General features: G+C 46.2%; 4 protein-coding genes across 4 annotated transcripts; 1 reads left to right on the top strand and 3 right to left on the bottom strand.

The window, feature by feature from the left end:
• Nucleotides 1-1,994: 1,994 nt before the first annotated feature.
• Nucleotides 1,995-2,294, bottom strand: N7498_001664 (uncharacterized protein; the record flags this gene model as incomplete). Its single annotated transcript, XM_058448726.1, has 2 exons — nucleotides 1,995-2,234; nucleotides 2,292-2,294. 2 exons carry the CDS (start codon nucleotides 2,292-2,294, stop codon nucleotides 1,995-1,997), a joined length of 243 nt encoding a protein of 80 aa, XP_058311070.1.
• Nucleotides 2,295-3,049: 755 nt separating this feature from the next.
• Nucleotides 3,050-4,445, top strand: N7498_001663 (BCS1 and AAA domain-containing protein; the record flags this gene model as incomplete). The annotated part of the gene is made up of 4 exons (XM_058448725.1): nucleotides 3,050-3,128; nucleotides 3,152-3,253; nucleotides 3,316-3,805; nucleotides 3,884-4,445. 4 exons carry the CDS (start codon nucleotides 3,050-3,052, stop codon nucleotides 4,443-4,445), a joined length of 1,233 nt encoding a protein of 410 aa, XP_058311069.1.
• Nucleotides 4,446-4,746: 301 nt separating this feature from the next.
• Nucleotides 4,747-5,067, bottom strand: N7498_001662 (uncharacterized protein; the record flags this gene model as incomplete). Its single annotated transcript, XM_058448724.1, has 1 exon — nucleotides 4,747-5,067. One exon carries the CDS (start codon nucleotides 5,065-5,067, stop codon nucleotides 4,747-4,749), a length of 321 nt encoding a protein of 106 aa, XP_058311068.1.
• Nucleotides 5,068-6,465: 1,398 nt separating this feature from the next.
• Nucleotides 6,466-7,094, bottom strand: N7498_001661 (uncharacterized protein; the record flags this gene model as incomplete). The annotated part of the gene is made up of 3 exons (XM_058448723.1): nucleotides 6,466-6,618; nucleotides 6,666-6,980; nucleotides 7,068-7,094. The coding sequence occupies 3 exons, from the start codon at nucleotides 7,092-7,094 to the stop codon at nucleotides 6,466-6,468; spliced, it is 495 nt and encodes a 164-aa protein (XP_058311067.1).
• Between the last annotated feature and the right edge of the window lie 4,907 nt (nucleotides 7,095-12,001).

The following is a 12,001-nucleotide window of genomic DNA, read 5'->3' as shown; positions in this document are numbered from 1 at the left end:
CATTTATTAGTCAAAAATTTATACAGGAAGGCAGCTAGTTGAACGTACCGAAAAATTCATAGAAAATAAGAGAATAGTAATTATTCCTATAAAAAATAAGGCAGATACGATATAGGCTAACCAGTGTTGCAAAGTAGAAACACTTAGATACTAACTGAGGTCAGTGTTGCTCTTCTTCTGTTTTCACTGTTCTCACCTCATTTAAAATAAGCAAAAGAAGCATACTGTTAACTTCCAGCTATAGCTTCCGCTGAGACAGATCTAGAATGTGGTTAGCGAGGAAATTGATCTCAGCGAAGTAAGCAACTTACGGTCTTTTAGGTTTGCTCCCAACAATGCCACCAAAATAGAAGCGATTAATCCCAGGAATACGAAACCACCTATCATAGCTTAACTAGAGATAAGTGGTTCCTTGCTCAGCCTTTACAAGTTCATAGCGTCAATCGACAAGAGCCAGAAGGCAAGACTTGCTCCGGAGAAAATTGATGCTATTGTCGACGCAGTCAGTTGGAATACCACCTCAAGGTCCATTTTTCCAAATATTAATATTTTTATTGAGCTCGATCTACAAGGTCCATACCGCTATTTAAATAGAGAGCCCATGCATTTACTTTCCCTTATTCTCGCTTAATACGACAAGGGGCGCGCGCATCTACAGCTCGTTATTCTTATGAGAGACATCCCTATTACCATTCCGGGTTACGATATTGTGATGGGGACACGTGAAATAATAGCTTGGGGGCGATATTTCCTGGTGATCCGCTACTGAGTTCCTAAAATGTCACCTTACACAACCCCACCTTCATCTCATTGGCGGTACACGTCAGCAAACTTAGGCAGGCATAAACTTAGACATCCTCTAAAACTATGGCCCATAATACTTTTAATCTCCCAACTTTCCAACGTTCAAACTACTGAATCTCGACATCCGTATCACAAATTAGCCATAGCCCCCATCATCAACCAATTGAATTCCGTCGCTAAAGATCTGGATGCCTTGAACTTAGCGATGCGTAACATTTCTTTATCCGGGACCGACCTACAAACATTGGAAACGGTCGCTGCGAACCTCAAAGACATCATTGTGATTATCGAATCAAAGACAGGACTACGGAAGCGCCCATAGACGGAGCAAGGGTAGAAAGACAGTGAGCCTCATAGACTCAAGGCGCAATCTATAATTGCCACAGTGCTCAGTAAAGGACGGCTACACAATCCAGCGGTATTCCGCAGGAACATCAAGTTAATATACTACGGGTCACTGCAACAATCTGAGTTCGATTCCAAGGATACCAAATAGAGGAGAGGTGTGGTCCAGAAGAGATGTTCTAGGATTCAACAACTTAGCCCAGATGGAATTGTCTCGTGGGCTATTGCTTATCCTCCAACCACATAGGGACCGTGCTTTATATCAAATGAGATTTTTGACTGCCTAATAGAGGATATTGAGCCAAGAGACAGGAAGAAGTAGCCTAATGCAGTATGTCAAACACTTTCCAGACTAAAAGATAGGGAAGTTCAGGGATGCTACGGTCTTGAGCAGCTTATATATGGTAAGGAGACCCTTCGAGGAGGCTTTTCTGTAACTAACACTCCGCTAGGCCTAGAGATTCCGTCCGAGCAAGATGAGTGCAGTAATCACCACATACCTATCCAGACGGTTCAAACAGCGCCTCGGAACCCCGACAATAAAAACCGAGGTAAGACATATCGCCTGTGTTGCCGAATATTTTTTGATTCTCTACAGAGATGAAGCACATGTTCACAAACGCCCCAAACACGATGGTGATGCAACTACCGCAACCATTCCGGGCTGCAGTTCAGAACAGTGCGCTATAGAAGTGGGAAAGGTCTCAGGGGTACGGGACAACAGCTTGCGTGGCTACACTTTTCCCGAAGGATGAAACACAGGATGTATCGTTCACTATTTGGGTTGGTCACAATGATAGGTATAGGCTGAATGACATATATGGCGTGAAGCATGCGCTCTCCTCCTAAATTACCCAGCAAACAATTTCAACTCCCCTCACATACGTCGTGTAGCCCTTCGGAACTGCGAAATCTTTGTACTCGGCGACGTTCTCCTCGAGTGTTTTTCGATCCTGCGTGTCTTCGTTGAATACTGATATATATAGTCCTTGAAATTTGATTGTTCTGTCATGTTCCGGGTCCGGAGGAAATCGATGGCTAGCAATGTTCCGTTCCTCGCGTCCGGCGAGGGCTTCGTCACCCTTCTGGAAAACGTATCAGTTAAGAACGAAGAATAAGGATTTAATAGTGAGCCTAACTACCATAGTGCAACTGTAGAATATCGAGCAAATAATCACCGTTGATCAATTTAGCAATGGTCTTATTTTTCCGCCGGTGCGACCTTTCGTTCTGGTATTTGAAGAGAGCGGGGTATAACACCTAGATTGGGCAGCAAGTCAACGGTGGCCAACGCAACGCATCGCGTATTTATACGCCAATAGTTGTTGTTGTAGTATCCCGGAGATACCCAAATTGAGGTATCGATAGCCCAAACGTAGGGTTGGTAGGCTTGATGATTTTCTTGGGAGCAGGTGTTGGTTCGAGATCCTTGCGTGTCAAGTCAGAGGAGACCCCACGTCAGTCGGATTAACTTAGGTGATAGATGCCGAGTTAGTTACACAAAGCCATTACATAATCTTCCACTCACCTAGTAGACTACTAACTTGGCTACCTACCATTTTTATAAGGTCCTAAAGCTATCACTTCCTAAGAACGAGGCTTGCTTTTGTCTATTCAGGTCCAAAAGCGACGCCACTAACTGAGCGATCTCTAATCTATCCAATTGGGGATGGCATTCACTTCATACTATGCACCATGAAGCACACTCCCATACAGCTAAACACCAAATACGTAGAGGGAAGCAATATCTTACTCGAGCAGCGACTATAGACTCAGCATCCAATTAACCAAGCATATAAGGGCCTGCGAATGCCTATGTCCTCAACCCTTGGAAGACGCGTCAATTCTCTCTTCATTATCCTCACAGCTACAAACATCATCTTTCGATTCTCTTATCGTAATGAACGCCATCAGCGGAGGTGGTCCCTACCAGAGCCTTTCCCAGATATCTCTGTTAGATATCTTCTTCCCTGGTCTCAGTATGGCCTCTGCCTCCGCATAGCAGTTGCTTGCCGGGAACCTAGACAGCTACACTCGACTGTTTTGCACTTTGGGAATATTTGTCCTCTTCGCCCGTTATGCAATTCGCTATGTCTAGGAGCTAGTGAAAAGTTACTTTAGTTCGTATGCCTCCCGTTATGATAGGATGAATCTGACACTCTGAAGCCTCGACGATTTATGTCTCATATTACGACGAAGCATACGATATACTAGTTGATTGGATAGCTGATCAACCATTTGTCCACAATGCCCATTCATTGATTGCTCGTGTGAGATCCACACAGCGGACAAACAACCTCTATTCAACAAAGAAAAAGCCTTTGGCTTTTTCTCCTTGGGATGGATCATTTCTTTTTTGGTATAAGGGACATTTGCTCGTTCTTCACTACAATGTCAAAGAGCATCGAGAGGATCTCCGTATCTCCTCCATTGGTCTTAATGCCAACATCCTAAAAAGTTTGATCGAAGAGTGCCGAGAAAAGTATCTCAAGGACACCCAGAGAAAGGTCTCTGTCTTTGAACACCGCGAAGGGGAGTGGAAGAAAGCCAGATTGAGACCAGTTCGACCTATCTCCACAGTAATCATGGACAACGAGGTAAAGGATGACATATTAAGAGATGTGGACGACTTTCTCGACCAAGATATGCAAGACTAGTACGCAGAACGGGGTATTCCGTACAAACGAGGCTACCTTCTTTTTGGGCCCCCTAGAACCAGAAAGTCCAGCTTCAGTCTATCACTCGCGGGGAAGCACGAACTAGATATCTATACGCTTCAATTGTCGAATATTTCAGACAGCAAGCTAATGAGGCTTTTTGCTGAGCTTCCGCCGCGTTGTATTGTTCTCTTAGAGGACGTGGATACCGCTAGGGTGGGGCGCAGGGACAGCGTCGACGCAGACCAAGAAACCGAGTTAAAGTCAGCAGTCACCCTATCCGGGCTTTTGAATGTTCTTGATGGTGTCTCATCTCAAGAAGGCCGGATACTCATCATGACGACCAATCATATTAAGCATCTAGACGAAGCACTTATTCGGCCTGGGCGCTCAGACAAGAAAGTGCATTTCAAGCTTGCCGATCAGAACATCTCAACTCAGCTCTTCCACACGGTCTTCAAGCAGTCGCCGAACCAAAAGCAATGCAGCGAGGAATATAATGACGAGACGATCGAGAGGCTTGCTCGTGATTTTGCCAGTAAGATGCCGGAGCAAGTATTTAGCCCTGCAGAAGTTCTATCGTATCTTTTGGAGCGAAAGAAGTCACCTTTAGATGCTGTTTCTTGCATGGAGAGCTAGGTGACGAAAGCGAAGTATTAAGGGGAGGGGAGGGAAGAAGCAGGTCGGGAACAACTGAAAAGAGAACATCAGAGAAGATTAGTCAAGAAGGTCGTGTTAAGGGAACGTATATTCGACGGCGCCAATTAATTAGTCTTTTCAGAACTTTCATTACACACACATCTTGGGAATACACGACTGCCTCAGATCTCCACGAATTAATTTCATGATCAATAGCAGAGCGTGCGATCGTTCATCTGCAAGGGATCTCGTTTTTACACACGTAAGGGATATGTTTGGTAGTCCATAGGCTTGGGCGGTGTCATGTGCAGACAGTAGTTGAGCTGGCCAGAAGCCTTTGTCGGGGTTTCCCCGCCCCAACACAATCATCACGACGTGTATTGCCAGACGTTGGTTCAAGGGCCCGAGGGCGCTTAAGCCATTTCACTTCCTCTAGGTCAATGACAATTAAACGGCCATCTAGATCATCCCACAACATATTGCGCCACTCGTTATCGCCATAGACAACTCCGTGGGACCGAAGCACGGTCAGAGCTTGGTCGCGCTTCTGATGAAAGAAGGCGGAATTCTCATCATTGATGACATGTTGAAGCCGCGTTCCAGACCAGCTCAGGATCATCATCTTTGCCATTAGTTCTCCATGGTACCAATATGCAACGCATAGAGTAAAGGCCCCAAGACAAACGGGGATTTCTTGTCCCTGCAAGCTCCTGAGGTGGCGATAATTGTCCATTTCCGCTTGAAGGTGATGCTGCTTCTCCAGCGTGGTAGCTTTAATAATCACAGTGTATCCGTGACTTAGAAGGGTCGCTTTCACGAGGTAGCCCGTTCGCCCACAGACGTGCAGTGGTTCAAACCCATAGTTGCGATTATAGGCAAGTTGACGGTGAAGCTAGCGCGTGAACTCCTATAGCCCCAATAAATATCTCTGGCCACCATAGTGTTTCAAGTTGGGGCACTTCTTATCCAGAAAGTCTCGATTGACCATACCACGGATGCAGGAAATGGTGCAGTAAGGACGTGTAGACTGCCTGTCATTTCGTGAAGTTTGTTTAATGTTTCGATCGGCTCGCGTCTTGTCGTTTCCATTACTCGATTAACGGTTTTTACCTCGGCTGCGATTCGATCGACTGCGAGCCGCTGCTACGGTGGACGGCGAATGCATTTCCTCTTCACTGCCGCTGCCTTCATTCGACGAGTGCTTTGGAGTGGACCTTCCCAGTTGACAGCGAGCGCGGGAGCGTATATTGTGTTTCTTTGGGTCTATCTTCCAGTGCGAAGGTCGATAATTCGAGGCTCGTGGGTCTTTACGAATAGTTTCGGGAATTTTCCGCAAGACGTCTAAATATTCAACCTTCCATATCAAGAGCTTTTCGTGTGCTGTATTATGCCACTCTTGAGACGGAGCTTTCACGGCTAGCGCTTAAAGGGTGAACGCAAGTACCTAACCGACGGCGGTTCGGTGTAGGCGCACCTCATCGTCTACCTACACGTCTTGATTTGGGACACACAAGAAGTATTGGATAACTATAGGGTCCTCCGGAATATAGAGAAAAACAAAAGCCTCCCCCGTACATATATACCCGTATTGAATTCCGCTGTCAATCATATATAAGAAGATTTAAGTGACCACGGCGGCAACGAGGCGGGTGGCGTGAAACTCAAACGTATCGCCATCTTGATTAATAACATCGCGAGCCAGATCCATCTAGTGTAGACCCGCCACCAGTTTGGGTACTGTCACCTTGTGCGGCGCTTTGAACTCCACTGTATACACTGGTTTCTGCCGCTCCTCGGCCACAATATACACGCAGAACTAATCGGCGCGACGGTTACGTCTTCGTGCAGTGCCAACTTTCTTCTGTCCCTTTACTGTCCCTCCCCCAGTCCCTCTGCCTTTCCCGTGTCTTATATTCGGTACTCGCTGGGCCGATCGCACGTCCTGGAGATTCATCTGCTCCAAGCTCCCCTCCAGCAAGGTTTCTGCTGGGTTCGCGCGGTCATAGAAGGCGACTCGACCCTAGATGCCAAACTCGTGTCGAAGAGTTTCATCGTCTCGTAACTTCTCAATTACCATCTCGACAAAGTTGTCGACCGTGTCGCGCTCAAAGTTCCGTAGAGACGCTTCCGAATAAATCGGCTTATTCTGGATATTCGTAGCGACATAGTCCAACTAGGTGTCAGAAGGGAAGAGTGGACGCGAGGTAAAGGCGGCTATACGGTTGAGTTTCTTCCAGACTTACTCTTAGAGTCGGGGGAAGTCAAGCCAAGGGACAACACGTTTAGGATAGAGTCGGTTGACAGGGTCAGTCGCGTCGCCTTGGGTCGTGAGAGTCGCATCGGTCTCAACTCGAATCGCTTAAGATAAAGAGTTGTGGCAGCAATCGAGAAGGCGAAACAGTGTGTTCGGCTGCACTCGCAGTTCTGCGTCTCCCTGGCGCCGCTCTGCCTCTTCTCGCGCTCTCCTCTCTTCTTCTCGCGCTTCTTTCTCTTCTTCAAGCTAACGTCGTAGTTCGGCGATTGTTTCTTCCATCCCTCGTTGAAACCAGTGTTAGCTAATAATTGGGACAAGGAAATCTGAAGTTAACGCAGGGGCTACCTGCGCGGGGAACAAGCCATTACGGTCGGGATGTTTACTAGATTACTCATCCCGTGGTGCTAGTCTGCTAAAGCCTCAGGCAGAAATCATCTTTGGCCTTGCTCGAGGATTATTGTCTCACTCGCAAGGTCCCGCTTTCCACCTATCAATCGAAATGCCCGCTGCACAGTGCTCTGTGATCTCACTTGGATAAAGCATATATGAAGCTGGTAGTCAGCAAAATTACTTCGTGTCAGGATTTTAGGTGTAGGCATTCATACATGCAGATTTCCAGAGCTTCCAATTCAACATGGAAGATTCCAGTGGATGTTCCCGTCCCTCACCGCCTTCGTCTAATCTTCCAATTATCTCTCACTTTACCATCACTTCTATATTTACTATGCTTTCCATCTACGTCAGCCTATTAAAGGTTATAAGGCCTACCCCTCACTTCATGACGTCTATATCCTCACTCCATGATATCTCTTACCTTGGGCAAACAGCACACTCTTTTCATGTGAAACTGAATATTTCTGTCTATAAATATGGCTCAGATTCCAGACTGAATAAAACAAGAGCTTTCATCTCAACTTGTCTCCTACTACCCTTTCTCTCTCCTAAAGGGCAGACCAAGGAGATTCTCTCCATTATTTCTCTCTTATATCCATCTCCCAGGGGTGAGTTACTACGCTGCAGTAGTAGCCTACCTCTACGGAAGGGTAGTATTTCTCTCTACAAATATTTGTTCTGTGGACAGCCCTGCCGCATAGGGACCCATAGGCATTTATTTATCTCTTTTATCTTATATACTACCACTTCCGACACTTCGAATTCAGAAGCAATAGGACTTACTCATTTTTCTCCCTATCTACAGGTTAAGTGTATGCCGAAGGCTTTTGCGATTAGAGGTCACGCAGTCCTTCAGATGATCATTCAGGTGATCTCAAAGCAGATAAAGAAACATACCTGCAGTCTGGGTAGTTGAATCCCTCGTCGAGAATAGGCAGTGTGGGTAATAAAATCAGAACTACCTGCGCTAACAGGAACTGCGATGGCCATTTGTTTAGGCAATGCCAGAAAACCCAATGTCACGCGAGGTATTTATAGGCAAAGGGCTTGCGCGATCGTGGTAGTCTTTGATTGAGGCCCTAGGTTTAGGCGGGTGTTGATAGCAAAGCTGATGGGCACGATCAAGCTTCCCAATAGGAAAAATAAAAGAAAGTTGATGGAACGATTCTTCGGATCAAAAAATGACTTTGCTCACTATCAATCGAAACTTGATGGAACACCAAAAGTTAAAGCAGCCGCACTGCATGCCTCATTTTCAATACCCCTGCCTAAATGCTTGAGCGTTCTGCTCTCACGACAAGTTAATGTATAAACAGCTAAGAATGTACAACCCAATTCGTCACTACTGCTAAAGCTTGGAAACCGTCCAGTTTATTATTATCATTCTTGGGTGGCCTCCCTTGTCCGGAATCCTGTATCATGGAGTGGCACAGGATTGAAAGTGGCAGGAGCTATCACGACTCATGAAATACACTTTTTCCAACAAACCGTAAAGGTACGCGATTTGCTCTCTAACAAATCAGTACTAGCGCCTCGCCTCCTCAGAGTGTCACAGGGACACAAAGACAGCAATCATATAGCGACCGTCAAAACGGATGTCACTGGCTAGGCCTAGGCGGGCGGTCAGGTTCGGATAATCAATTTTCCTATGCGCTACTAAAAATTAGGAAAAGAATATAGCGTCTCTTATAAATAACTCTCTCCAACCCAGGACCTATTATCCCCGTTGCAAACGAGGGACGTGACCAAATGAAGTCGACACTATCATTTTTCCGACCTGATTTTACTTGGCCTCAGCGAATGAAGCCTTCAATTTCCAAGATCGCTCCTCCCATCCCCCCTTTGTCCTGGAAAGCTTCGACGAAGAGCATAGGGTCTAGTGCACAAAGCTCTATATTACATATCTGAATGGTACTCTAAATGGTATAGCATAAGCTTTGGTGCCCAGATCATGGAGCTTCCCTTTAGACTTATATTGAAGTGGTCCGATCGAACAAGCATAGAGGAGGTTGCTGCAATGCGAATGGCACGAGCTGCTGGGATGCCTGTTCCCAAAGTACTTTCTTGCGGAGAGCATTCTGGTGGGCCTTTCAATCGCTCTTTTTCAATATTGATAACAAGACTACCTAGTATTCCGCTTGAGAACTCGACTGACTCTCTACGTGTTGAATTGGAAGACCCATAGCTGTTTGAGCTAAAGGAATGCGTTATGTCTATGCGAGAGTGGGAATCGCCCCATTCTAGGCGCATATGCTCTGCCATTGGCACGTCCTTGCGAAGCGCTCGCGTACCAAACCATGCTATGGGCCCCTTTGCCAGCGAAAGCGAATTCCACGACTTTCTACTAAGCCCAGCTTCAGGGCATGGCTTTAATACAACCTCAGAATATATCTAGGCCCTAGCCCAAGCGAACGAAATCCGCAAACATCTACACCGAATTTCTTTCACCCACGGTGACTTCAAGGCTCACAATATCCTCGTTGGAGATGACGGACATTTATCAGGTTTTCTTGACTGGGAATCAGCTAGCTGGTTGCCTGACTACTGGGAATTCACTACAGCAATAAGGTTTAGAGCGAAAAGTTGGTGGTTCCAAGTGGCCTCTTGGATCGGAGGAGATCAGTACAGTCAAGAATTACTATATGACGTTGCGTTGAATTCATTGACCGTTGACTCTTACATAGCCTTCTAGTACTTAGTGTTTCAAGGCATCATTAATTAGAATTAATTACTCCTTCATATCTCGGGTGCTTGACGTATGAGCTCTTGAACCTACAAAAAATTAACAATAAATGAAAGACACAGAAAGTAGGAAGCAAGCTAATCGTTCCACTCCTATCTTGCAAGTCGGATGCCAGCATCGACATATCTCACTCAAAATAAGGACCATCTCAAAAGCAAAGTCTGGATCTAACAATAGGGCGCGGCTGCTGGTTGATAGCAGCGCCTAAACTATATTAATTCCCGAACGATATACACTCTTGCTGTAGTGCGTCGGGATTGCTGCATCGAACAAGGCCGTGTTATATAAGTTTTTGAAGAATTTTCATTAGCTATATTCGGCAGGTTACTCCAGGTATGTTGTTTACATCTCCATCGTAAGACCGCATAAGCTAATCGAGGGTATTGCGTGCCGTTTCTGGAATCGTTGCGACTTAGATGAGAACACACAGAAAGTTCGATTTAAAAACCCCTCCAGTTGGACTATAGTCGGGTATCCATCCACCGCCAATATTTTTTATGTGGTATTTGGAGCCACCCTAAGGGCTAGCGTGGAAGTAATAACCCTAGTGAAAGTCATTCTGCCGTGGCGGATCAGACCGGATCTAGAGAACGATGAATAAAGCGTTTGGGGGCAGCCTAGCTAATGCATCTTCCTGCTGTTTCTTGATGTTGGCCGCTCGTTCTCTAGCAGTGGTCGGTACAGACATTATCTGTAGCTTGAAGATTTCTTAAAGAGCTTGGTATAAATGATAGCGGAGTGAGGCGATGCGAGATATTTGCTTGATCAAACACAAGGCAAAGGAGGCATCGCGGAGCTTAAATAGACGATTCGCTCTTTTGCCCAGGCAAAGCAGGGCAAGCGTTTCCTGAAGTTGACACCTTCAGGCGCTTAAACTAAAACATCCTACGTTTCTCGTGTTCTATATCTAGAATACCACGGAGGACAAGTATTCGATATACACCTAGGCGCCTATTTGCAACGTATTACAGGCTCCTTCCCCGACCCATGACGCTTCTGGAAGAGCTAAATTAGGAAGCTACTTTCTCAGGCGCAGACTTGATTGAATCTTCACCTATCAAGCTCGGGCGAATCGCTCGAAACAGGCTCGGCGTCAGCTGGCGCGTAACCACCTAACCAAAGAGGCGGCGGAGCACTTTGCCGCCGACTAGGGAGCCAATAGCGTACGTACCTACCACTCCCGGAGAACCAGGGGTTAAAAGCGACTAAGAAAAACAAATAATTTCGGATTGACTTATATCCCACCTTTAGGTAATTCGTTGTTGCATAGGTCGTACGATCACGCTTACCATAGAAACGCCTAGAGGAGAAACGATATACGAAACCCATAGGGTGCTAAACGAATATATCTAATCTTGTATAGGTTAGTGAACGTTCCTAGATGGCTACTAAGGATGGAAAATAAACACGCATAAACCTCAACCCCGCCAATCATTGAGTTCGCAAACGCTTTGCGTGACGGAGGCTTTATAGCGGCGGCTTCCGATTCTCCTAATCGTTCCTTCTTCCGCTGCTTCCACCCGCAAAGATAATCTTCCAGTACACAAGGTGTCAGCCTTAGCAAGTCCCTATCTTAGACACGTCTATTCGATCCACCAGCATAGTGACGAAATAACATCACCCCCACCGTAGCCACAAGCCCTAGCAACAAATTCAAACTCATGATCGTTTCTGCAAATTAGAAGGTCTAACCATTCCTTCTTTAGTATACGCTAACACTCTCCATTGCCTGCTTTCTTATCCTCTTCCTTAGGGGCATCGAACATATACCGAAGCACTGCCCGACAGCCCATCTGCGTCCCAGCACATCGCAGGTAGTTTTTGGTATCCAGTGGCCACTCGCTCCGATTGTTACGGCACCACTCGAGATTTTCTGCGGTGAGAACTCTTTTCGCCTCAAGGCACTCCACGGCAACTTGGAAGATTTTCACAAAGCCTTTTCGAAGTGATTTGCTGGTTTCGAGGTTATGTCGCACATCGGGATCGAGGTGCTCGAGCTTGAAAATCGTTAAGCTCTACCCAAAGGCCGCCATCGCCAATATCATTCTATATAAGGTCGTATATAGTCCCGCCCTGAAAGAGCAGGGAGCTCCTCATTCGAGCGGATAGAAGTCCTTCCACGCACTCTCCGCATATACACCCATATCGGAGGCATACTTTTTTCAG

Source organism: Penicillium cinerascens (assembly GCF_028974065.1).
Source record: "Penicillium cinerascens strain IBT 15544 chromosome Unknown contig_1_segment0_segment0, whole genome shotgun sequence".
NCBI classification, from domain to species: Eukaryota; Fungi; Ascomycota; class Eurotiomycetes; order Eurotiales; family Aspergillaceae; genus Penicillium; species Penicillium cinerascens.
The sequence above is the reverse complement of the archived record's forward strand: the minus strand, read 5'-3'. Positions and strand labels throughout refer to the sequence as shown.